The sequence below is a fragment of the Gigantopelta aegis genome, chromosome 3 (genome assembly GCF_016097555.1).
Source record: "Gigantopelta aegis isolate Gae_Host chromosome 3, Gae_host_genome, whole genome shotgun sequence".
Classification (NCBI taxonomy): Eukaryota; Metazoa; Mollusca; class Gastropoda; order Neomphalida; family Peltospiridae; genus Gigantopelta; species Gigantopelta aegis.
In genome coordinates this window covers 623,986-651,466 of record NC_054701.1, presented here as the reverse complement: position 1 = coordinate 651,466, position 27,481 = coordinate 623,986, and the positions used below count along the sequence as shown (strand labels likewise).

Sequence of the window (27,481 nt, the reverse complement as noted above, 5' to 3'; positions counted from 1 at the left end):
AAAACATGACCACTGTAAATATAAAACATTGTCACTGTAAGTGTAAAACATGACCACTGTAAGTGTAAAACATGACCACTGTAAATGTAAATCATCTTCACTGTAAGTGTAAAACATCATCACTGTACGTGAAAAACATTGTCACTGTACGTGTAAAACATCGTCACTGTATGTGTAAAACATCGTCACTGTAATTGTAAAACATCACCACTGTACGTGTAAAACATCGTCACTGTACGTGTAAAACATCGTCACTGTACGTGTAAAACATCACCACTGTAAGTGTGAAACATCATCACTGTAAGTGTAAAACATCATCACTGTAAGTTGTGAGTGTAAAACATCACCATTGTAAGTATAGTCTTAAAAACAAGTAGGCAAATGTAGGAAATAACAGCCAATTAAAGAAGTATCTAGGAATAGATGCGTGATAATAATGAAGGAATTGGGAAGAAATGACAACTAGCAGATTGTATGGATGCAAGCGACCTTGAAACAAAATAGGATTACGTGGAAATTGAACATTCATGTCTTTTGATCAGTAATGGGTAATACCCCCATGATTCGTCAAGTATTTGTTTATTTGATATGGCATGCTACGTATCAATCTCCCAATGACAAGTAGAGGAAGTCTATCCCACTCTTGCAGCGCCTGGCCAAGTTCAACTGAAGTAGCCAGCAGCCACTAACGTCACTTTGCACGTCTCCCAATCATGTCGCAGACGTGCTCTATGGGGGAAAGTTCAGGGCTCATTGCTGGCCATGGCATTCTGGTAACGTTTTGCTGCTGACAGTAGTCATTTATGATATGTGCACCATGGGCATTGTCATCTTGAAACACAAACCATCGACAACAATCGGTGGCAGTATGTTATCCTGGTAGTACTGACCAGTCACCCTCTAAAAAATACGGAGTGGTGTTCTATCAGTCATAGTGATGCCACAACACATCATAACTGAACCACCACCAAATCTCTTGTATGGCTTGAGGTTGACATTTACTTGGCATTCACTGAGACGTCGCCAAACGTGACCACACCTATCCAAGAAGTCCAGAATAAATCTGGACTCGTCAGTAAACATTACACAAGACAATCAACGATTCCCCCAGTTTGTACCATGTGTACACCATTGCGCCTGTTTTACTATGTGACATTTCATTAACGGTGGCACCACACGTGGTCACCGAAGAGGCAGGTGACAGACATTGGATGTGTTACTGTAAAAAAGAAAATAGGATAAAGTTAGGATATTTTATTTGAAGCCGGAAGGGAAATTATGGTATGGTCACTTAATGTTGACTAAGTCATGGATTTTTAATGGATATCCAACATTAAAGCATGCCATTTGGTCCAGTATATCATAAGCTTTGGTTTAATGCATAATCAATACATGCCATTTGGTCCAGTATATCATAAGCTTTAGTTTAATACATAATCAATACATGCCATTTGGTCTACTATATCATAAGCTTTGGTTTAATACATAATCCATACATGCCATTTGGTCCAGTATATCATAAGCTTTGGTTTAATGCATAATCAATACATGCCATTTGGTCCAGTATATCATAAGCTTTAGTTTAATACATAATCAATACATGCCATTTGGTTTAATACATAATCAATACATGCCATTTGGTCCAGTATATCATAAGCTTTAGTTTAATACATAATCAATACATGCCATTTGGTTTAATACATAATCAATACATGCCATTTGGTTTAATACATAATTAATACATGCCATTTGGTTTAATACATAATCAATACATGCCATTTGGTCCAGTATATCATAAGCTTTGGTTTAATGCATAATCAATACATGCCATTTGGTCCAGTATATCATAAGCTTTGGTTTAATACATAATCAATACATGCCATTTGGTCCAGTATACCATAAGCTTTGGTTTAATACATAATCAATACATGCCATTTGGTTTAATACATAATCAATACATGCCATTTGGTCCAGTATATCATAAGCTTTGGTTTAATACATAATCAATACATGCCATTTGGTCCAGTATACCATAAGCTTTGGTTTAATGCATAATCAATACATGCCATTTGGTCCAGTATATCATAAGCTTTGGTTTAATGCATAATCAATATACATGCCATTTGGTCCAGTATATCATAAGCTTTAGTTTAATACATAATCAATACATGCCATTTGGTTTAATACATAATCAATACATGCCATTTGGTTTAATACATAATCAATACATGCCATTTGGTTTAATACATAATTAATACATGCCATTTGGTTTAATACATAATCAATACATGCCATTTGGTCCAGTATATCATAAGCTTTGGTTTAATGCATAATCAATACATGCCATTTGGTCCAGTATATCATAAGCTTTGGTTTAATACATAATCAATACATGCCATTTGGTCCAGTATACCATAAGCTTTGGTTTAATACATAATCAATACATGCCATTTGGTTTAATACATAATCAATACATGCCATTTGGTCCAGTATACCATAAGCTTTGGTTTAATACATAATCAATACATGCCATTTGGTCCAGTTGATCATAAGCTTTGGTTTAATACATAATTAATACATGCCATTTGGTTTAATACATAATCAATACATGCCATTTGGTCCAGTATACCATAAGCTTTGGTTTAATACATAATCAATACATGCCATTTGGTCCAGTTGATCATAAGCTTTGGTTTAATACATAATTAATACATGCCATTTGGTTTAATACATAATCAATACATGCCATTTGGTTTAATACATAATTAATACATGCCATTTGGTTTAATACATAATCAATACATGCCATTTGGTCCAGTATATCATAAGCTTTGGTTTAATTCATAATCAATACATGCCATTTGGTCCAGTATATCATAAGCTTTGGTTTAATACATAATTAATACATGCCATTTGGTTTAATTCATAATCAATACATGCCATTTGGTCCAGTATATCATAAGCTTTGGTTTAATACATAATCAATACATGCCATTTGGTCCAGTTGATCATAAGCTTTGGTTTAATACATAATTAATACATGCCATTTGGTTTAATACATAATCAATACATGCCATTTGGTCCAGTATATCATAAGCTTTGGTTTAATACATAATCAATACATGCCATTTGGTCCAGTATACCATAAGCTTTGGTTTAATACATAATCAATACATGCCATTTGGTCCAGTTGATCATAAGCTTTGGTTTAATACATAATTAATACATGCCATTTGGTTTAATACATAATCAATACATGCCATTTGGTCCAGTATATCATAAGCTTTAGTTTAATACATAATCAATACATGCCATTTGGTCCAGTATATCATAAGCTTTGGTTTAATACATGCCATTGACACACATGTGAGTGTTTTGCTGCAAACAAATTAGAGGGTGCCTGAAGTGAATGAAAAACCCAGCATTTTTTAGGGTAGCCCCAAAGCCTGGTGATGAATGAGTGGTGGAGCCCAGTTTGTTCAGTGTTACCAGTCAGTTTGATGTTCACGACATATCAGTTCTTCTAAAACCATAATGCATACAACCTCATGTATGTAGCCCATGGCCTAAATAATACATTTTTATTTTCAGTTCTTCAGAAAAGATCTTGGCGATTTCTTTGTTGGTGTATTTTATCTGTTTGAAATGGCAGTACCATTCATTGCTGCCCGATTTATCTTAGTTCAGGTAATGAAAAAATGCATAATTTACTGCTGTATCTGCATCTGCATTATATTTTTAGATGTTTTGTTGGGTTTTTTAAAGCTTGGCTTAAAATGTGCAATCTAACCACATTTTAGCATTGTTTACTAGTGCATAATACAAACACAACTTGAATTTGAATCAATATGGTACACAGTGTAATCTGACCACTCTTAACGTTCTGTGCATAATACAAAAAGACAACTAAAATTTTAATAAATACCATACACACTCTAATCTCATCACACTTTAGGTAGTACTAAATCAAAAACTTCCGGCTGGGTCAAAGTTCGAGGTGCACCCAACTTTGATAGAGAAGTGAACACCACAAGTTCTGTGATTGGTGGAAAATGTGAGTTTTCATGTTTCAAGCACAAGGTTACTTGACATAGTGGTACTAGATGAAATAAAATTGCACACATTTTTGGCCCAGATGAAGCTAATTATTCGTACAACCAACATGAATAATTAGCTTCATCTGGGCCAAAAATGTGTGCAATTTTATTTCATCTAGTACCACTATGTCAAGTAACCTTGTGCTTGAAACATGTATGGGGTACCTGTAGAAAAAAAGTACTTGCATTTTGTGCAGCTTGACCCCCAATTTTTTCTGATTAAGGGTTAGGGGTGGTAGTATTTATATCCGTGGTGTTTATGTTGATTGATATGCTGCAGGTAGGAGTTTTAGCCACATATGTTACTATTGTCGTCTATGGGATGTTGATTTGGTAGTATACACCCTTTAACATCGTTTACTAGTGCATAATACAAACGAAACTAAAATTGTAATAAATATGGTACACATTCTAATCTGACCACACGTTAATATCATTTACTAGTGCATAATACAAACTTTAATATCGTTTACTAGTGCATAATACAAACTTTAATATCATTTACTAGTGCATAATACAAACTTTAATATCGTTTACTAGTGCATAATACAAACTTTAATATCATTTACTAGTGCATAATACAAACTTTAATATCATTTACTAGTGCATAATACAAACTTTAATATCGTTTACTAGTGCATAATACAAACTTTAATATCATTTACTAGTGCATAATACAAACTTTAATATCGTTTACTAGTGCATAATACAAACTTTAATATCATTTACTAGTGCATAATACAAACTTTAATATCGTTTACTAGTGCATAATACAAACTTTAATATCATTTACTAGTGCATAATACAAACTTTAATATCGTTTACTAGTGCATAATACAAACTTTAATATCGTTTACTAGTGCATAATACAAACTTTAATATCATTTACTAGTGCATAATACAAACTTTAATATCATTTACTAGTGCATAATACAAACTTTAATATCGTTTACTAGTGCATAATACAAACTTTAATATCGTTTACTAGTGCATAATACAAACTTTAATATCGTTTACTAGTGCATAATACAAACTTTAATATCGTTTACTAGTGCATAATACAAACTTTAATATCATTTACTAGTGCATAATACAAACTTTAAGGGGATAATTAGGTCAAATATGAGCCTCACATGTTGAAAACATTCTAATCTGACCACACGTTAATATCGTTTACTAGTGCATAATACAAACTTTAAGGGGATAATTAGGTCAAATATGAGCCTCACATGTTGAAAACATTCTAATCTGACCACACGTTAATATCGTTTACTAGTGCATAATACAAACTTTAAGGGGATAATTAGGTCAAATATGAGCCTCACATGTTGAAAACAGTCTAATCTGACCACACGTTAATATCATTTACTAGTGCATAATACAAACTTTAAGGGGATAATTAGGTCAAATATGAGCCTCACATGTTGAAAACATTCTAATCTGACCACACGTTAATATCATTTACTAGTGCATAATACAAACTTTAAGGGGATAATTAGGTCAAATATGAGCCTCACATGTTGAAAACATTCTAATCTGACCACACGTTAATATCATTTACTAGTGCATAATACAAACTTTAAGGGGATAATTAGGTCAAATATGAGCCTCACATGTTGAAAACATTCTAATCTGACCACACGTTAATATCATTTACTAGTGCATAATACAAACTTTAAGGGGATAATTAGGTCAAATATGAGCCTCACATGTTGAAAACATTCTAATCTGACCACACGTTAATATCATTTACTAGTGCATAATACAAACTTTAAGGGGATAATTAGGTCAAATATGAGCCTCACATGTTGAAAACATTCTAATCTGACCACACGTTAATATCATTTACTAGTGCATAATACAAACTTTAAGGGGATAATTAGGTCAAATATGAGCCTCACATGTTGAAAACATTCTAATCTGACCACACGTTAATATCATTTACTAGTGCATAATACAAACTTTAAGGGGATAATTAGGTCAAATATGAGCCTCACATGTTGAAAACATTCTAATCTGACCACACGTTAATATCATTTACTAGTGCATAATACAAACTTTAAGGGGATAATTAGGTCAAATATGAGCCTCACATGTTGAAAACATTCTAATCTGACCACACGTTAATATCATTTACTAGTGCATAATACAAACTTTAAGGGGATAATTAGGTCAAATATGAGCCTCACATGTTGAAAACATTCTAATCTGACCACACGTTAATATCATTTACTAGTGCATAATACAAACTTTAAGGGGATAATTAGGTCAAATATGAGCCTCACATGTTGAAAACATTCTAATCTGACCACACGTTAATATCATTTACTAGTGCATAATACAAACTTTAAGGGGATAATTAGGTCAAATATGAGCCTCACATGTTGAAAACATTCTAATCTGACCACACGTTAATATCATTTACTAGTGCATAATACAAACTTTAAGGGGATAATTAGGTCAAATATGAGCCTCACATGTTGAAAACATTCATTCCTGGTCAACCAGCACATACTGACATTTTTACAAATGAAAAACGTGTCATTTTAGAATTAATAAAAACCCATGACTATTCCGGCTAACTGAGGGAAGCCATTTTGATTCTTTTTCATCGCTTCTGGTACTCCAGCTTGGAAGGGAAGTGGCATCAGTATACACAGTGTAAACAAATGCAGTAATTTAAGGCATGGTGCTTCGCTTTGATCAACCTGACTTGTAAAACAGCATAAATGTCCTGGTAGTATATTAATGTGCATTATCAGAACAAAATGGAGTTACTGTATTTTACTATCTGCAAAAATCAAAAGCAAAAAATGCATACTAGTAGTAAGTAGTACATTTGAGTAAAAATTACCACCCATGATAACCAATCTATAATTGTCTTTTTTTTTTGGAGCTACGTGTTTGGTCACATTTGTGATTTTAGGTGGGACAGTCTATTTAATCAAAAGTATTACAGAATTATTTACAGTATTAAACCCTGTCAGTTGATAATTTTCATTACCATTTTAAGGGTTATAGATTATTTGTTGGAGTACCTACAATTTATCTATACCATTAAACAAAGACTAATATTAGGACCTGTAATAACACACCGTATTTGTTAAAAATGCATCACATTACCCTATGATGTTAATAATACAGGTATGTATTCTTTTTGTCTGGTAATCACCAAATATATACTTGCCAAACAGAAATCACAGGTGGAGGCTACTAAAAGAATAGACCAATAGAATAGACCAATTAACTAAGTAAACAATCATTTGATCATTTCAACATGTACATAATCAGATTTCTAACCGAAAACACACAACAGACATCGAGACACCATCGTGTTTAGTGTTAGTTTTTGACACCTTGTCGGTCTGTTGTTTAGTGTCGGCTCTTGACACCTTGTCAGTCTGTTGTTTACTGTCACTCTTGACACCTTGTCCGACTGTTTAGTGTCAGCTCTTGACACCTTGTCCGTCTGTTGTTTAGTGTCGGCTCTTTTGACGCCTTGTCCGTCTGTTTAATGTCAGCTCTTTTGACACCTTGTCCGTCTGTTGTTTAGTGTCAGCTCTTTTGACACCTTGTCTGTCTGTTGTTTAGTGTCGCTCTTGACACCTTGTCCGTCTGTTGTTTAGTGTCGCTCTTGACACCTTGTCCGTCTTTTGTTTAGTGTCGGCTCTTGACACCTTGTCCGTCTGTTGTTTAGTGTCGGCTCTTGACAGCTTGTCCGTCTTTTGTTTAGTGTCGGTCTGTTGTTTAGTGTCGGCCCTTGACACCTTGTCCGTCTGTTGTTTAGTGTCAGCTCTTTTGACACCTTGTCGGTCTGTTGTTTAGTGTCGGCTCTTGACACCTTGTCTGTCTGTTGTTTAGTGTCGGCTCTTGAATACCTTGTCCGTCTTTTGTTTAGTGTCGGATCTTGACACCTTGTCCGTCTGTTGTTTAGTGTCGGCTCTTGACAGCTTGTCCATATTTTGTTTAGAGTCGGTTCTTGACACCTTGTCGGTCTGTTGTTTAGTGTCGGCTCTTGACACATTGTCCGTCTGTTCTTTAGTGTCGGCTCTTGACACCTTGTCTGTCTGTTGTTTAGCTTTGGCTCTTTTGACACCTTGTCGGTCTGTTGTTTAGTGTCGGCTCTTGACACCTTGTCGGTCTGTTGTTTAGTTTCGGCTCTTTTGACACCTTGTCAGTTTGTTGTTTAGTATCGGCTCTTGACACCTTGTCAGTCTGTTGTTTAGTGTCGGCTCTTTTGACACCTTGTCAGTCTGTTGTTTAGTATCGGCTTTTGACACCTTGTCCGTCTGTTGTTTAGTGTCGGCTCTTGACACCTTGTGGTCTGTTGTTTAGCTTTGGCTCTTTTGACACCTTGTCGGTCTGTTGTTTAGTGTCGGCTCTTGACACCTTGTCAGTCTGTTGTTTAGTTTCGGCTCTTTTGACACCTTGTCAGTCTGTTGTTTAGTATCGGCTATTGACATCTTGTCAGTCTGTTGTTTAGTGTCGGCTCTTTTGACACCTTGTCAGTCTGTTGTTTAGTATCAGCTCTTGACACCTTGTCAGTCTGTTGTTTAGTGTCGGCTCTTTTGACATCTTGTCAGTCTGTTGTTTAGTATCGGCTCTTGACACCTTGTCAGTCTGTTGTTTAGTGTCGGCTCTTTTGACACCTTGTCGGTCTGTTGTTTAGTATCGGCTCTTGACACCTTGTCAGTCTGTTGTTTAGTATCGGCTCTTTTGACACCTTGTCGGTCTGTTGTTTAGTTTCGGCTCTTTTGACACCTTGTCAGTCTGTTGTTTAGTGTCGGCTATTGACATCTTGTCAGTCTGTTGTTTAGTGTCGGCTCTTTTGACACCTTGTCAGTCTGTTGTTTAGTATCGGCTCTTGACACCTTGTCAGTCTGTTGTTTAGTATCGGCTCTTGACACCTTGTCAGTCTGTTGTTTAGTATCGGCTCTTTTGACACCTTGTCAGTCTGTTGTTTAGTGTCGGCTCTTTTGACACCTTGTCAGTCTGTTGTTTAGTATCGGCTCTTGACACCTTGTCAGTCTGTTGTTTAGTATTGGCTCTTGACACCTTGTCAGTCTGTTGTTTAGTGTTGACACCTTGTCAGTCTGTTGTTTAGTGTCGGCTCTTGACACCTTGTCTGTCTGTTGTTTAGTGTCGGCTCTTGAATACCTTGTCCGTCTTTTGTTTAGTGTTGGATCTTGACACCTTGTCCGTCTGTTGTTTAGTGTCGGCTCTTGACAGCTTGTCCATCTTTTGTTTAGAGTCGGTTCTTGACACCTTGTCGGTCTGTTGTTTAGTGTCGGCTCTTGACACCTTGTCGGTCTGTTGTTTAGTTTCGGCTCTTTTGACACCTTGTCAGTTTGTTGTTTAGTATCGGCTCTTGACACCTTGTCAGTCTGTTGTTTAGTGTCGGCTCTTTTGACACCTTGTCAGTCTGTTGTTTAGTATCGGCTCTTGACACCTTGTCGGTCTGTTGTTTAGTATCGGCTCTTGACACCTTGTCAGTCTGTTGTTTAGTTTCGGCTCTTTTGACACCTTGTCAGTCTGGGCTCTTGACACCTTGTCGGTCTGTTGTTTAGTATCGGCTCTTGACACCTTGTCGGTCTGTTGTTTAGTTTCGGCTCTTGACACCTTGTCGGTCTGTTGTTTAGTATCGGCTCTTGACACCTTGTCGGTCTGTTGTTTAGTTTCGGCTCTTGACACCTTGTCGGTCTGTTGTTTAGTATCGGCTCTTGACACCTTGTCGGTCTGTTGTTTAGTTTCGGCTCTTGACACCTTGTCGGTCTGTTGTTTAGTATCGGCTCTTGACACCTTGTCGGTCTGTTGTTTAGTATCGGCTCTTGACATCTTGTCGGTCTGTTGTTTAGTTTCGGCTCTTGACACCTTGTCGGTCTGTTGTTTAGTATCGGCTCTTGACACCTTGTCGGTCTGTTGTTTAGTTTCAGCACTTGACACCTTGTCGGTCTGTTGTTTAGTATCGGCTCTTGACACCTTGTCAGTCTGTTGTTTAGTATCAGCTCTTGACACCTTGTCGGTCTGTTGTTTAGTTTCGGCTCTTGACACCTTGTCGGTCTGTTGTTTAGTATCGGCTCTTGACACCTTGTCGGTCTGTTGTTTAGTATCGGCTCTTGACACCTTGTCAGTCTGTTCTTTAGTATCGGTCTGTTGTTTAGTATTGGCTCTTGACACCTTGTCGGTCTGTTGTTTAGTATCGGTCTGTTGTTTAGTATCAGCTCTTGACACCTTGTTGGTCTGTTGTTTAGTATTGGCTCTTGACACCTTGTCGGTCTGTTGTTTAGTTTCGGCTCTTGACACCTTGTCGGTCTGTTGTTTAGTATCGGCTCTTGACACCTTGTCGGTCTGTTGTTTAGTATCGGCTCTTGACACCTTGTCGGTCTGTTGTTTAGTGTCGGCTCTTTTTGACACCTTGTCGGTAATTTGTTTAGTGTTGGTTCTTGACACTGTGTTGGCTCTTGACACCTTGTCGGTCTGTTGTTTGTGTTGGTGTGAGACTACATTTACATCAACACACGTCGCACCACTTGCAGTGACCAGTCAAGTGATCCTTAGGTTTTTGACCATATTTATTTCAGTAATGCCAGAAAATACTAATTATTACATTAATTTTAACACAACAATGACACATTAATTATTATTTACTTAAGACAAGATTGTATTTTTAATGAAAATATACAGTTGTTTTGCTTTCAATTTTGTATTAGATGTAGTATTTGATAACGAAACATTTTTTAGTTTTAGAGGTAGATGGCTTTAATCAGAATCGTAGTTAAGGACGGTTTGACAAGCCTACTGTTTGTAAAATGAGGGCTGAAGCTAAAAATAGCAGTCTTAGTAACCCAACATAAGACAAAATTGCCATTTTGGCCACTTTTTTTGCCAAATATGGCCAAATTGAGTTATTTATACAGAAGGTCTGATTCTGTGACTAATAAGCTTCTAAATATTTCACAGCATTATTTTGTGGTTAAAATCAACAATAACAATCTCATCAATATGGCCAGTTATTGTCCATAGGAATAGTAACCTTAACCCTTAAATGTATTTATATACATTATGAACAGCGTGTACAATTTCATAACAAAAAACTAAGTACTGAAACCAAATTTAGACAGAAAATACAAAATATAAAAAGGTAAAGAATGTTTGACAAGCCTACTTTATATAAAAAGTAATGCTGATTCCAAAAATGGCCAAATCGGTTTTTTGTATGGACAGTCTTAGCTTGTGAATATTTTACAGTACGTACTATTTTTTGGTCTAGGTATAGGCAAAGAACAGAAATCACATGAAGGTCGCTACAATTTGACCAGATTTAGCCAATTTGTAGGCCAAAATGGTTATTTGCCATAGGATTATTAATTATATTGTACTTGATATGAATGTAACAGGGTGCTCGGTACACGAAATGACAACAACTGGTTATGAAGCTTTGCACAGTTTATTGCAGATCACGGAGACGAAACCCATCTCAAACCCGTGAGGTTTAAGATGTTCCGTTCAACCATATCCACCGTCACTTATAGACTACTGTAAACCTTTACATAAATTCTTATATTAAGATGCAGGACACCAAAATATCAGGAGCCCAAAAGAAACCACCATCCAGTATAACTCAATAAATGCAGAATGACTACCCTCTAACATCAGCTGATCATGTCATGGTCAGCAGGCCAATCAAAACTAAAAACACTGTCTTCACAGACAGCACATGAAAATAGTCCTTACAAGAAACAAAGAGATGTCACAGGTATTCACTGCCCACACAGGTAAAACATGCAATTTGAAATTGACCACACAAGCCAAGTACAGAAAGAAATATACTGAAGAAAAGAAGTTATGGGACATGAAATACAAAACTAAGTTTACCATGTTATAATTACAGAAAGTACATGTCTGCCACATGAATAGTATGTAAAAACTCATGAACAATCTCATTTATAAAGCCACATAAATAAAATATATCATTTGGCATTTTATGATCATCAGTGTTCAGTTTTAACCAAAATAGATTATACAATATAAATGGTTTTAGTCACACATTATCAGAACTGTCATTATTAGTATCATATTCAGTCTAGAAATCAACATCAGTATTGCCATCATCATCTATCTGTAACACTTTCAGGTACCATGGTATCAAAAACAAAGTGGTTTTAACCAGTGGTAGAAAAAAACCTCCATTTGTCCTCTGTCTAACCATAATATTATTATTATGTGGGTTGAATGTCCTTTTGTAGACCACTTAGATGTGCTACATAATTGCATTTATCCTATAACTTACCCATGATATCCATGTCATAAACTCATGTGATAATTTACTTTATTAACCTGGTTAATAATGGTATGCAAATTTACAAGGTCTCTAGGTAATGTGTTGTTGTGGATGGGTCATTTGCTTATAAACCAAGTTCAACAAGACCCATGTACCTGAGCGTAACGTTTTCAAAGATTTGTTTAAAATGCGTGACGTCAAACTAATCTGTGCTAATCGTAATGACGTCATATTATTGATGGCGGCGACTTTTGTACTGTGATTTACTAAAAAATTAATTAGAATGTTATTTTAGAAGTGTTATAATAGGATAAATAGAATTCGCTACTCGTGTTTTTTAATATGTGAAATATCAACCTCGTCTAGTTAATCGGTATTTGTCTCGGCAGAGCCTCGACAAATACCGATTAACATAGACTCGGTTGATATTTTCCATATTAAAAAATACTCGTGACGAATCCTCTATGTATTGACATTTGCACCAAACTTTCACATGTTGGAAACTACTTGCGTCAAGTGCTTTTATTTTCTCCAATAGACTGGGTCCGTTGGTTTGTCTTTATGTAGGAAGATTTCCTTTTTTTCAACTTGGCCTCGTTTACAGATGATTCTGTTCTCTGACCAAGAAGTGAACAGGCATCTTTTCCTACAACACTCTTGCCATCAACAAAGACAGTGTTCTCTCCAAGCCTGCTGACTTCTTAACTTTTTTTCTTTCTGAACAAAGCATCCTGTATAGTCACATCCTGTCAGAGCATTATAACCTGGCAATGCATTGCAAGGAACTGGACCATGGTACCTGTAGTTTGCTATCATAATGATATCACAAATATCCAAAATCCATCCACACACTGGAGTTTAACTGTCAAGATTAATACAAAAAGTGGCCAAATGGTCAAGAAGACTGCTATTTTTGGTATCAGCACCACAGCACCACAGCACCACATCACCACATTTTACATAAAGTAGGCTTGTCAAACCTTCCTTACCAACCATTCCCATTACAGCCATCTACCTCTTGGAGTATATGATTTGAACATAATTTCCCATTGTAAGATGTTTCTGATGAGTAAAATTACATATTGAAAAATATTTTCTTGTTCAGAATATCAGTGTCTGTATAGGTGTTGTTTTTTCTGCGGTCCTAATGTTTATAACAGCCCAAACCAGATTTATACCTTCCAATAATTTTGAATGCAAGAACAAAATATATGTTACAAAATAAAATAAAAAGTGGCTGCTACAAATATTAGCACTGCAAACACATTGACTGTATAAGCCTGTGTTGAGGCTGCAGCCTTACTGATGATGATGATTGCAATAAGCTCATTGTACTTTACAAGAGGAGATGAGACAAACTTTATTCAGTATTCAAGCCACAATACATAAAAAAGGCAAATAACTTGATTGCCGTCATGCCTGTTGTAAATCGTACGACATAATCACTGCATTTTTGTCATTTCAATTATAGGGGGCGAGGCGTAGCCAGTGGTACAGCGCTTGTTTGATGCGCGGTCAGTTTGGGATCAATCCCCGTCAATGGGCCCATTGCGCTACTTCTCGCTCCAGCCAGTGCACCATGACTGGTACATCAAAGGCTGTGGTATGTGCTATCCTGTCTATGGGATGGTGCATATAAAAGATCCCTTGCTGCTAATCGAAAAGAGTAGCCCATGAAGTGGCGACAGCAGGTTTCCTCTTTCCTCTCTCAATATCTGTGTGGTCCTTAACCATATGGCCTGTTCATATTCAAAATGTATGCACATCAGCATCGGTAATGCTCTCAGTATTAATGAACTACAGACTGTTATTAAATGCGAATATATAGTACTTTCATTTGTCTGGGATGGCTGTTCCCAATTAAACGCACATAATTTACAAAAAAAGGTACAATTGGAAGCTGTAAAAGTAATCACTGGCATGCTTAAATGTGACTCACATATTCGCTATATATTGAGACTGGTCTAACAACACTTAGTGAAAGGAGAAAAACAATGTACAATGTTTAAAATAATGAAAGGAATGACTCCCGATTTCTAAACTAATTGTATTCCACAAAGATTAGAAGAACGGGTTCCTTATATGTTAAGAAATCGGGAGGACATATCTACACCTTTTGCTAGGACCTGCTTATTAAAATCATCATTTATTTGTTCAGCAATTGATCTATGGAATGAATTTAAGCCCAGCAATTAAAAAGTGTGAAATAGTATTGTTTAAAAAAAAAAGCAGTAACGCCAATGGTAAATAAAGGACCATTTTATTTTTCCTGTGGGAGAAGAGTAGAAAATATATTACATACAAGATTACAACATGGATGTAGCCCTTTAACGCCAATTTTTACAGATGTGAACTTAACACAGACCCTTCGTGTAACTGTGTATACAGGTTAGAAAACAATGTCCATTTTTAAATTCAGTGTAAAAACAAATGAACAGCAGAGACAGATTCTATGTAATTCCTTGAAGCATTTTCAACCAACAGATTTACAATTACTGTTATCTGCTCAAAACACATTAAACAATGCTAAAAATAAAGAAATATTTACTTGTGTTCAAATATATATCAAACACACTCATGGTTTTGATTAATAAAGTGTAATTTAAATTACCATAAGGATTATTTGGAAGTGATAATGAGTTTGACTACACGTGAAGTACTATTTGTGTAATCTCTTGCAGCACTATTTCTTTTCTCCTTTTTTCTTTGATATTCTTTTGTATATAATATATTTCCTTTCACTGGTTATCTTTGACTGTTTAAATGTAGTTTAAATTTACAGCTATGTAATATATTTCGCCATGTATATTGTATGTATAGAGAAGAGGGCCTCGTAAGTTGTCAGACTTGTGCCCGATTGTTTTGTTCTTTGTACAATAAACTATGTTATTAATCAATGTATTTTTGTTACAAGAGCATGATATAAAAGCACAGCAGTAGATATTTCTAGATGACATCAGCTTGACAATAACAATATATGGTCATACATGTGAATGGTGATTAGTCAAAGAAAAAATACTTTTTTTTCTCTTTTTTTAATCAAATTGGGTTTCTTCTTCAATAAGAAGGTCATTATTTCCAAAATAAAAAGTATCATGTTTTCTCATTCTTTATATTGTTAGATTTATCAGTGCTAATCCAAAATTATTACCCCAGCAGGCACTCATAACAGCGAAAATTATAAAATCATAATTTCTCACAGAAATTATCATGCATTGGTTTAACGTACACTACTATTGGACGATTTAATGCCAACAAACCAATCATGTTTGCCGGTACTAAATATGACGTCATCACGATTTGGCAAAGCGTATACATCTTTCTGGTTTGAGTGTTAAACTTGTAATAAAATGGTAGTTTAATGCAATTCATTATAGATTTATTTTTTTACAGAATATATAGAACTCTGTGTTTTGAAAATTATCTGTGAACCGTGAATAAAATACAAAGTTAAAGCAATACCCAGAACAGTAAAGTAGTTTACGTTGTTTCTATATACATGGACGTGTAGCCGATGTAGGCTATATCGAAAATAAAGGCTTTTAAAACCCCCAAACAGCTGGGGGTAATAAATAGAATAACAAACTCGGTACCAGTAATTATTATCAAATTTATATCCCGAGTGAAATAATTTTCACTTGTCACTCGCTAAAGCTTGTAACAAGTAAACATTATTTCACTCGGGACATAAATTTTAATAATAACTGGTAACTCGTTTATTGATAATAACTGGTAACTCGTTTATTGATAATAACTGGTAACTCATTTATTATCCTCTATTTATCGTATCGTCAAATTTGCCAATCCAACATTAAATATGGTAAGACCCTTTTCAGATATTTGTTTTTAATTGTATTTTGCAGCTGAAACTGAAGGACACATTGTGGTATGTGCTGACCAGTCTTCTGATGATCTTTGCATTCGCCGTCAGCCGTGTTCTGATATTTCCCTACCTCTACTGGACATACGCAAATCACGCAAATATCTCCATCTTGTCTGTACCAAGCACTATCCCCATCAAGTGCAGTCTCGGCTGTAGTTTCGTTCTACTATTTCAATTCTATTGGCTATTTTTGATGGTCAGGGGTGCATTCAGAGCATTTTACAAAATGTACCATAGACACCGGCAGTCACAGTGAAGTAAGAACACATCTAACATGTACCATAGACACCGGCAGTCACAGTGAAGTAAGAACACATCTAACATGTACCATAGACACCGGGTCACAGTGGAGTAAGAACACATCTAACATGTACCATAGACACCGGCAGTCACAGTGAAGTAAGAACACATCTAACATGTACCATAGACACCGGCAGTCACAGTGAAGTAAGAACACATCTAACATGTACCATAGACACCGGCAGTCACAGTGAAGTAAGAACACATCTAACATGTACCATAGACACCGGCAGTGACAGTGAAGTAAGAACACATCTAACATGTACCATAGACACCGGGTCACAGTGGAGTAAGAACACATCTAACATGTACCATAGACACCGGCAGTCACAGTGAAGTAAGAACACATCTAACATGTACCATAGACACCGGCAGTCACAGTGAAGTAAGAACACATCTAACATGTACCATAGACACCGGCAGTGACAGTGGAGTAAGAAGACATCTAACATGTACCATAGACACCGGCAGTCACAGTGGAGTAAGAACACATCTAACATGTACCATAGACACCGGCAGTCACAGTGGAGTAGGAACACATCTAACATGTACCATAGACACCGGGTCACAGTGGAGTAAGAACACATCTAACATGCCTGATAAGCCTAATTGTACCATAGACACCGGCAGTCACAGTGAAGTAAGAACACATCTAACATGTACCATAGACACCGGCAGTGACAGTGAAGTAAGAACACATCTAACATGTACCATAGACACCGGCAGTGACAGTGAAGTAAGAACACATCTAACATGTACCATAGACACCGGCAGTGACAGTGAAGTAAGAACACATCTAACATGTACCATAGACACCGGGTCACAGTGGAGTAAGAACACATCTAACATGTACCATAGACACCGGCAGTGACAGTGGAGTAAGAACACATCTAACATGTACCATAGACACCGGCAGTGACAGTGGAGTAAGAACACATCTAACATGTACCATAGACACAGGCAGTGACAGTGAAGTAAGAACACATCTAACAGGTACCATAGACACCGGCAGTGACAGTGGAGTAAGAACACATCTAACATGTACCATAGACACCGGCAGTCACAGTGGAGTAAGAACACATCTAACATGTACCATAGACACCGGCAGTCACAGTGGAGTAAGAACACATCTAACATGTACCATAGACACCGGCAGTCACAATGGAGTAAGAACACATCTAACATGTACCATAGACACCGGCAGTCACAGTGGAGTAAGAACACATCTAACATGTACCATAGACACCGGCAGTGACAGTGGAGTAAGAACACATCTAACAGGTACCATAGACACCGGCAGTGACAGTGGAGTAAGAACACATCTAACATGTACCATAGACACCGGCAGTGACAGTGGAGTAAGAACACATCTAACATGTACCATAGACACCGGCAGTCACAGTGGAGTAAGAACACATCTAACATGTACCATAGACACCGGCAGTCACAGTGGAGTAAGAACACATCTAACATGTACCATAGACACCGGGTCACAGTGGAGTAAGAACACATCTAACATGCCCGATAAGCCTAATTGTACCATAGACACCGGCAGTCACAGTGAAGTAAGAACACATCTAACATGTACCATAGACACCGGCAGTCACAGTGAAGTAAGAACACATCTAACATGTACCATAGACACCGGCAGTGACAGTGGAGTAAGAACACATCTAACATGTACCATAGACACCGGCAGTGACAGTGGAGTAAGAACACATCTAACAGGTACCATAGACACCGGCAGTGACAGTGGAGTAAGAACACATCTAACAGGTACCATAGACACCGGCAGTCACAGTGGAGTAAGAACACATCTAACATGTACCATAGACACCGGGTCACAGTGGAGTAAGAACACATCTAACATGTACCATAGACACCGGCAGTCACAGTGGAGTAAGAACACATCTAACATGTACCATAGACACCGGGTCACAGTGGAGTAAGAACACATCTAACATGTACCATAGACACCGGCAGTCTCAGTGAAGTAAGAACACATCTAACATGCCCGATAAGCCTAATTGTACCATAGACACCGGCAGTCACAGTGAAGTAAGAACACATCTAACATGCCCGATAAGCCTAATTGTACCATAGACACCGGCAGTCACAGTGAAGTAAGAACACATCTAACATGTACCATAGACACCGGCAGTCACAGTGGAGTAAGAACACATCTAACATGCCCGATAAGCCTAATTGTACCATAGACACCGGCAGTCACAGTGAAGTAAGAACACATCTAACATGCCCGATAAGCCTAAATGTACCATAGACACCGGCAGTCACAGTGAAGTAAGAACACATCTAACATGTACCATAGACACCGGGTCACAGTGGAGTAAGAACACATCTAACATGCCCGATAAGTCTAAATGTACCATAGACACCAGCAGTCACAGTGAAGTAAGAACACATCTAACATGTACCATAGACACCGGCAGTCACAGTGAAGTAACAACACATCTAACATGTACCATAGACACCGGCAGTCACAGTGAAGTAAGAACACATCTAACATGTACTATAGACACCGGGTCACAGTGGAGTAAGAACACATCTAACATGTACCATAGACACCGGCAGTCACAGTGAAGTAAGAACACATCTAACATGTACCATAGACACCGGCAGTCACAGTGAAGTAAGAACACATCTAACATGTACCATAGACACCGGCAGTCACAGTGAAGTAAGAACACATCTAACATGTACCATAGACACCGGCAGTCACAGTGGAGTAAGAACATATCTAACATGCCCGATAAGCCTAATTGTACCATAGACACCGGCAGTCACAGTGAAGTAAGAACACATCTAACATGCCCGATAAGCCTAATTGTACCATAGACACCGGCAGTCACAGTGGAGTAAGAACACATCTAACATGCCCGATAAGCCTAATTGTACCATAGACACCGGCAGTCACAGTGAAGTAAGAACACATCTAACATGCCCGATAAGCCTAATTGTACCATAGACACCGGCAGTCACAGTGAAGTAAGAACACATCTAACATGCCCGATAAGCCTAAATGTACCATAGACACCGGCAGTCACAGTGAAGTAAGAACACATCTAACATGTACCATAGACACCGGCAGTCACAGTGAAGTAAGAACACATCTAACATGTACCATAGACACCGGGTCACAGTGAAGTAAGAACACATCTAACATGTACCATAGACACCGGGTCACAGTGGAGTAAGAACACATCTAACATGTACCATAGACACCGGCAGTCACAGTGAAGTAAGAACACATCTAACATGTACCATAGACACCGGCAGTCACAGTGAAGTAAGAACACATCTAACATGTACCATAGACACCGGCAGTCACAGTGAAGTAAGAACACATCTAACATGCCCGATAAGCCTAAATGTACCATAGACACCGGCAGTCACAGTGGAGTAAGAACACATCTAACATGCCCGATAAGCCTAAATGTACCATAGACACCGGCAGTCACAGTGGAGTAAGAACACATCTAACATGCCCGATAAGCCTAATTGTACCATAGACACCGGCAGTCACAGTGGAGTAAGAACACATCTAACATGTACCATAGACACAGGCAGTCACAGTGAAGTAAGAACACATCTAACATGTACCATAGACACCGGCAGTCACAGTGGAGTAAGAACACATCTAACATGTACCATAGACACCGGCAGTCACAGTGGAGTAAGAACACATCTAACATGTACCATAGACACCGGCAGTCACAGTGAAGTAAGAACACATCTAACATGTACCATAGACACCGGCAGTCACAGTGAAGTAAGAACACATCTAACATGTACCATAGACACCGGCAGTCACAGTGAAGTAAGAACACATCTAACATGCCCGATAAGCCTAAATGTACCATAGACACCGGCAGTCACAGTGGAGTAAGAACACATCTAACATGCCCGATAAGCCTAAATGTACCATAGACACCGGCAGTCACAGTGGAGTAAGAACACATCTAACATGCCCGATAAGCCTAATTGTACCATAGACACCGGCAGTCACAGTGGAGTAAGAACACATCTAACATGTACCATAGACACAGGCAGTCACAGTGAAGTAAGAACACATCTAACATGTACCATAGACACCGGCAGTCACAGTGGAGTAAGAACACATCTAACATGTACCATAGACACCGGCAGTGACAGTGGAGTAAGAACACATCTAACATGTACCATAGACACCGGCAGTCACAGTGAAGTAAGAACACATCTAACATGTACCATAGACACCGGCAGTCACAGTGAAGTAAGAACACATCTAACATGTACCATAGACACCGGCAGTCACAGTGAAGTAAGAACACATCTAACATGCCCGATAGGCCTAATTGTACCATTGCATGGGATGCAAGTAACAAGTCATGATGGGAGCCCACATAGTAAATGTATGACTCTTACTTTGACTTGATTATATTGTGTTATAATGGAGTCATGTAGAAAATGTATGACACAGTTACTTTGACTTGATTATATTGTGTTATACTGGAGTCGAGTAGAAAATGTATGACACAGTTACTTTGACTTGATTATATTGTGTTATACTGGAGTCATGTAGAAAATGTATGACACAGTTACTTTGACTTGATTATATTGTGTTATACTGGAGTCGAGTAGAAAATGTATGACAGTTATTTTTACTTGATTATATTGTGTTATACTGGAGTCATGTAGAAAATGTATGACTTACTTTGACTTGATTATATTGTGTTATAATGGAGTCGAGTAAAAAATTTATGACTTACTTTGACTTGATTATATTGTGTTATACTGGAGTCATGTAGAAAATGTATGACTTACTTTGACTTGATTATATTGTGTTATACTGGAGTCGAGTAGAAAATGTATGACACAGTTACTTTGACTTGATTATATTGTGTTATATTGGAGTCGAGTAGAAAATGTATGGACAAATATATATTAATAGAATCTATCACCATTGTGAGGTATAGATAAGGCTATTCCAACCCGAGGGTTAGAATTGCCTTATCTATACCTCACAACGGTGATTGATTCTTTTTCTTGTCCATTTAATTGCAGTAATAAAACATTAATTTTGTAAGCTACGTACGGTTTGTTTATTGTAGAACGATTCGTATACATATCACCTGCAAACTCATTTAATCGTATGCGGAAAAATATAGTCCACCTTATACAACGACATAAATATGTAATGTATTCTGATTGCTGTTAATAGAACACTGCCCTATTTTTGGTGACAAGTCATGGAAACAAAGACGATATATCGTGAGTAAGTCTCCAGAACAATGTCGGAGACTTCGTAGATGTATTGTGGTTGTTATATACTAAAAATGGATTTTACATTATACAAAACTGTGTATTGCCAAGATACTTTCCTGTATGATGTTATCATGTAAATCTTACTGTGTGAAATCATGTAAATCTTACTGTGTGTTACATGTAAATCTTACTGTGTGAAATTATGTAACCTTACTGTGTAAAATCATGTAAATCTTACTATTTTAAATCGTTTAAACCTTACTGTGTGTTACATGTAAATCTTACTGTGTGTTACATGTAAATCTTACTGTGTAAAATCATGTAAATCTTACTGTGTTACATGTAAATCTTACTATTTGAAATCGTGTAAACCTTACTGTGTGAAATCATGTAAATCTTACTGTGTAAAATCATGTAAATCTTACTGTGTGGAATCTAAAATTACCTTGTCCTCTTTTTATTATGTAAATCTTACTGTTTGAAATGTAAACCTTGTCCTCTTGTCATGTAAATTACACTGCTAGTTATTTCCAGGCAATTATTATTATTTAAAGATTGCTGGCAATTCTTTAATCTTAATCTGAGAACAAGGTATATTGAAATATTTTCTTTTCTTTATTATTATTTTTTATCTAGCACTTTTTACTATATTTTATATTTCAATAAAACTATTTTACCAAAATTGATGTTATTTGTAACCAACTAGTGGGAAACTTGTCTTGTTGAGACATACAAAGAATTTGTGATTTTTTTTTTAAACAAATTTTTGAGTTGTTTTAATAGGTAGTGGATATGACGGACTATGATGGCTTATATGATGTGGTATGCTGAATGGTGAAACTCCAGTCTATAGGGAAGGAAATATTTTATTTAACGACGCACTCAACACAATTTATTTATGGTTATATGGTGTCAGACATATGGTTAGGTACCACACAGATATTCTTTTTTTTACAACCAACAAACTGACATTTATCACCAATCACAGGACTTGTGGTATTAACTTCTCTATCAAAAGTTGGGTGCACCTCGAACTTTGACCCAGCTGGCCTCAGACCACAGTTATCTTCCCATTTGGTTGTCCAAAATCCAGAAATTTGTCCGCTCAAGTAGTCTGCTGTTTGACTGATTATTTCATGACAGACAGCTATGAAGTGGCAACTATTTGACTGAAGTGACAGGGGAGAGCATGTAGTTTGTAAACATGTGTAAGTTGTTAACATTGAAGACTTGTTTGTGGTAATTCCGGCCCATGCAAAAGTAGTGCTTTTTGTGTAAAATGGGTGTACTCCGGCCAGGTTTAGAGGGTGTGTTTGTTTAAACCAATATGCTGCGAGAAAGAGCTGGACAACAGGGGTTGTCCTTTTCAGGGTATGTGTCCCCCAGGCAGGCAAAGGTACATACAAAAATCCATGGGCCTGCTGATATTAATAAAAATGTTATAGAAATATATAGCGAAATTAAGTGTGGTCTGTGGACTGATATCGTTCACACATTACACCGGTTAAATGCTTGATTCTGTTGAAAGTATTATAGCCAGAGAGGTGAAATTACACAGACTGATTGTGAATACCACAAGGAATATGAAAACTCATATATTTATTTTCTAAATGTCTTATTAAATTAAATACACAAAATGGCTGTTAACTGTCCGTCGTGAGACGGATTTCCGTCGTGAGAGAAATTGTGGAAATTATGTTTTCAGTCAGTTTTTTTTTTTGTTGTTTTTTTAAACGAGAATCACTTCGGCCGTTTTCGGTTTTCGTAATGTCAACCCGATCGCTTCGGACGTTTTCTTTGCCCCACTGACCCCCTTTAGGGACCCATCCCAGGGTATAAACTACTATACATTTTGGGGCCGGTGAACGGCCCCATTCCCCTAACGTAAATTCCCAATCCAATATCAAACTTTTCCCCAATTAGACCCTTCAACCCAACAGTTTCCCAATAAAGATTCCCAAAGTTGCTCTTATCGTGGACACTTGAACTCATAAAAATGTTTACAAATTTAGCTAATTGTATATTTTTTTTAAAAATGACATCGAAAAAGTATTTTTTTTTTTTAAATGACATCGAAAAAGTTTAGTTTTGGTTTTCCGATCGATTATGAACAAGTGACGAACAACTCTGACCTGGATATGCAAATTAGGTGTATCCTGTTTTGATAGTCTGTTGTATCGTAGTTTTTAGTAATAATATGCCTACATTGTCTGATATAATATATTTTTGGTAGAAGAATATAACTTTTTGTTTTAATCCATCCATTTGCGTTGACACATATTTGGGATCTATCGCATCACGTCCAATCCGCTATTTACGGACGTAGAAAGTAAAAGTATTGACTTAATGTGTATCCTGCACTACCATTTGCTGTGCTATTTTAAGCAGACGATCTTATTTTGTAAAAAGGTGTGTACATATGTTTCGTACTTTTTTTTCCAGATATTTTATTATTATTTAAAAAAAAATTAAAATCATTTTTGGTACGTTTTTGTAATTAAACCCCCCTAAAAAAAAACGTTACTACAGTAGTAGTAAATTAAGTGAAAAAAAAACCCCATAATTTAAATGTGCTACTCACTCCCTTTGAAGTAATGGCCGTACCCGATGTCACACCATGTGACGAACAGCACGTGCGAGTTTGAACACTGTTACAATGTAATAGTTCTGCAGGGAGATTATTGGATTGCGTATTAGAGATATTGAGACTTAATAAAATTGATCCGGTGAAAAATTAACATTTACCGACCAGCGGTATGTTACTTCTTTATTATTTACAATTGAATAATGGGGTTATTCGAGAACTACTCAACGTGCACTAAGGAGAGTAGGAATTATGGGATGTGTGACAAAACGTAATTGGGGCGGGGGGGGTATTGTGCAACGTAATGTTAATTAATAAGGTATGCAACCAGTCATTGCCGTTTTATTTTAACATATATGTATTACTAAAGACCCCAAAGCAAAATATGACATGGTCACAAAACGTTACACGAGCGAGAGGGGTATTAAAACTGCAAGATTTTGCGTTACGTATTGTTAAATGGACACAAAGATCAACAGAGGACTATTCAACGTTAGCGTAATGCAGTATCAGACATTGGCTTTTACCCCAATTTTTAACGACCATAATGAATTTGCGATAAGACTACGGCGACCCGATGTAAATGTATTTGAATATTTGATTTGCCGTCCATTAGCTGGCGGTCAAGCCTAAATAAATAATATCAAGTAATAATGCAAACTTTAACAAAAATGTCCGTAGCTTGTGAAAGAACACCCCAGCAAATGTCAGCCTAATAGGACTATTTTTATTAATATAGGTTCACTGCAGGACCCATCAAATTAATGTTTTTGTCCAATGAAAAAAACAAAAACAAGGTTTGGGTTGGGAGAAATACATGTTTAAAGTGGACTACAATTGTCATGTAAAACACTACCATTTTGAATGGTGATATAATCATGGCACTGACATCCGCCATCTAAACCCCCAACCAGGGCAATGCCCTGTACCTTGAAATTTCAGTCACAACATTTTACTTTTGTTAACAGCCATGAAAATAGCATAAAATGACTTCTGATGTTACTACATGTTGTTGCAATAATTTTTAACAGTTTTGAGCTAATAATGTGGTCAAAAAAGAGCAAATCTTGGATTTTGTTGGTCAATATTGAGATTTTTTTTTTTTTTTTAAATATTGAGTTTCTCCATTATTGCAAATGGACAGAAGATCTAAATATAATGAATATATCACTACTAAATGTAATTAAACACTTTAAATAAATAGTATACAGTTTTTAACAAGATTAAGTACTCTAATAATACATTTCACCTACATTTATGTAAATTAAACACTTCAGTCATTTTTATAAAATGGTCTTTTATCCTTAGAAAATCTAATCTGCTAATATTCTATGCTGTCTGAATGTATTTATTGTGTTCAGTAATCAGATGCTGGTACACATGTCAAGTTTATTGCAGAAAATGTGCCAAAAAGGTTAACATTTGGCTTGTAATACATATGGCAGAATAATCCATAATGCATATTCAGTGGTCATTACTACAAACATCCTTCCAATCAAGAAATACTACACTGAGGTATCCAAGACACTGGCACATGATTACACTTGTTAACAGTTATCACTGGAAACTGAAAAATATGGTGCAAGTACCTCTTGGTAGGATCTATATCAGCATTTTGTGACAAAATCTTCATTTTCAAAGTTGTCAACAAAACACATATGGTGTATACCTAAGTAACAACTGTAGGGCATATTCATATTAATATGCATTTATATGGGCTGTTTTGCCTTTTACCAAGTGGCTACATGTCTAATACAGTAAATGAAGTAGATTCAGTGAATATAGCAGGTCAAAATTTAATCTGAGGCCTATCATGTCTAATTTTCCCTCAAATTAGTGTATAAAAATGTGTTGCAAATGGCCCCAATTTTGTGACTTTCACCATCCCTCTGACACATTTCTAATATGGTACCATGAATTCAGTCACCATATCTTTAATAAGCCTCCAATTATCACATCTAAAATACAAAATTTTACAGATACATATTTGAATTTTGTTTAAAATTTTTAATTTAAGTTTAATATTTCATTAAAAATGAAGTAAAATCTAATGATTGATTTATTTCTTTAAATATTTCAAAATCTTTCCAAGACAACACTGTGTAGACAGAACATATGTAGAAGAAAAAATAGCTGTTTATTGTATGAAAAAATTCCAACACCTTGTGTTGTAGTGTTTCTGCAAAGAGCAATTGAAAGATTTCTTGCTGTAGTCTTATGTGGAAAGTTTGTACTCTAACTCTAGAATTAAGCATCCAAATATTACCCATCAAACACCGATAGTTTTAAATGTGACAAGGCTTTATTAAACATTAGTTTCATTTCCATTGTGTCGCACTGGGTCCCTTACAACTCGAGGCAGCTATTTTATTAAATGTCTATATGTACACAGATACTCCGATATTCGGCCATGTTGCTTTAAAGGTTAAAGTATTAGGTGTATTATGTGTAGTCATGCATGCTTTTATTCCTCTGTAGTGTATGCATATGCTAGTGTGTGTGTGTGCGCGCGTGCGTGCGTGCGTGCATATGTACATTCATGTGTATGCAAGACGTTTTATCCAGGGAGAGGTAGATGAAACAACCATTACTTTTCGTTGTGGTCTTCTGACATGACACTCAACTCCTCCTCACCTGTTTGCCTATTTGCAGAGCTCGTCGTTTAAAGTAACAGACCCTATGTTTTTTAAATACTACCGCGTATTTTTCACTATTGGAGCCGTTTTTGATAATTAAAATCAAACATTTCAAACATTTGATTGTCTTCATTATCCATCTCAGTACATCAGAAGTGTTTCTTGTCATCCTACTGTTTCTGATACCACGAAATTCATTTTTCATATTTTTGAAAAACAACTTACCTTCGAGCAGTAACGGTTATGGAGACGAGCTCTAGTTATTTTAAGGATATTTCCCAGTTTTAATGTCACAGTCTCTTGTTTCACTTTATACTAACTTAATCCATGTGTTACATGTGTGTAGATTAACTAAAATGAGTGTCGATTTTCACGAGTTGAAACTAGGTTCTGCGACTTAACGACAGCTACCACTCTCGTTCCCCATCACTTACC

General features: G+C 36.6%; 2 protein-coding genes across 2 annotated transcripts; both read left to right on the top strand.

Moving 5' to 3' along the window:
• The first annotated feature begins 713 nt into the window (after positions 1 to 713).
• Positions 714 to 17,374, top strand: LOC121392742 (ceramide synthase-like). The gene is made up of 3 exons (XM_041523839.1): positions 714 to 773; positions 3,592 to 3,687; positions 16,242 to 17,374. Exons 1-3 carry the CDS (start codon positions 714 to 716, stop codon positions 16,515 to 16,517), a joined length of 432 nt encoding a protein of 143 aa, XP_041379773.1. The 3' UTR covers positions 16,518 to 17,374.
• On the top strand, positions 17,154 to 18,510 carry LOC121392682 (putative per-hexamer repeat protein 5). The gene is made up of 3 exons (XM_041523792.1): positions 17,154 to 17,249; positions 17,374 to 18,095; positions 18,144 to 18,510. The coding sequence occupies exons 1-3, from the start codon at positions 17,154 to 17,156 to the stop codon at positions 18,508 to 18,510; spliced, it is 1,185 nt and encodes a 394-aa protein (XP_041379726.1).
• The last annotated feature ends 8,971 nt before the right edge of the window (positions 18,511 to 27,481 follow it).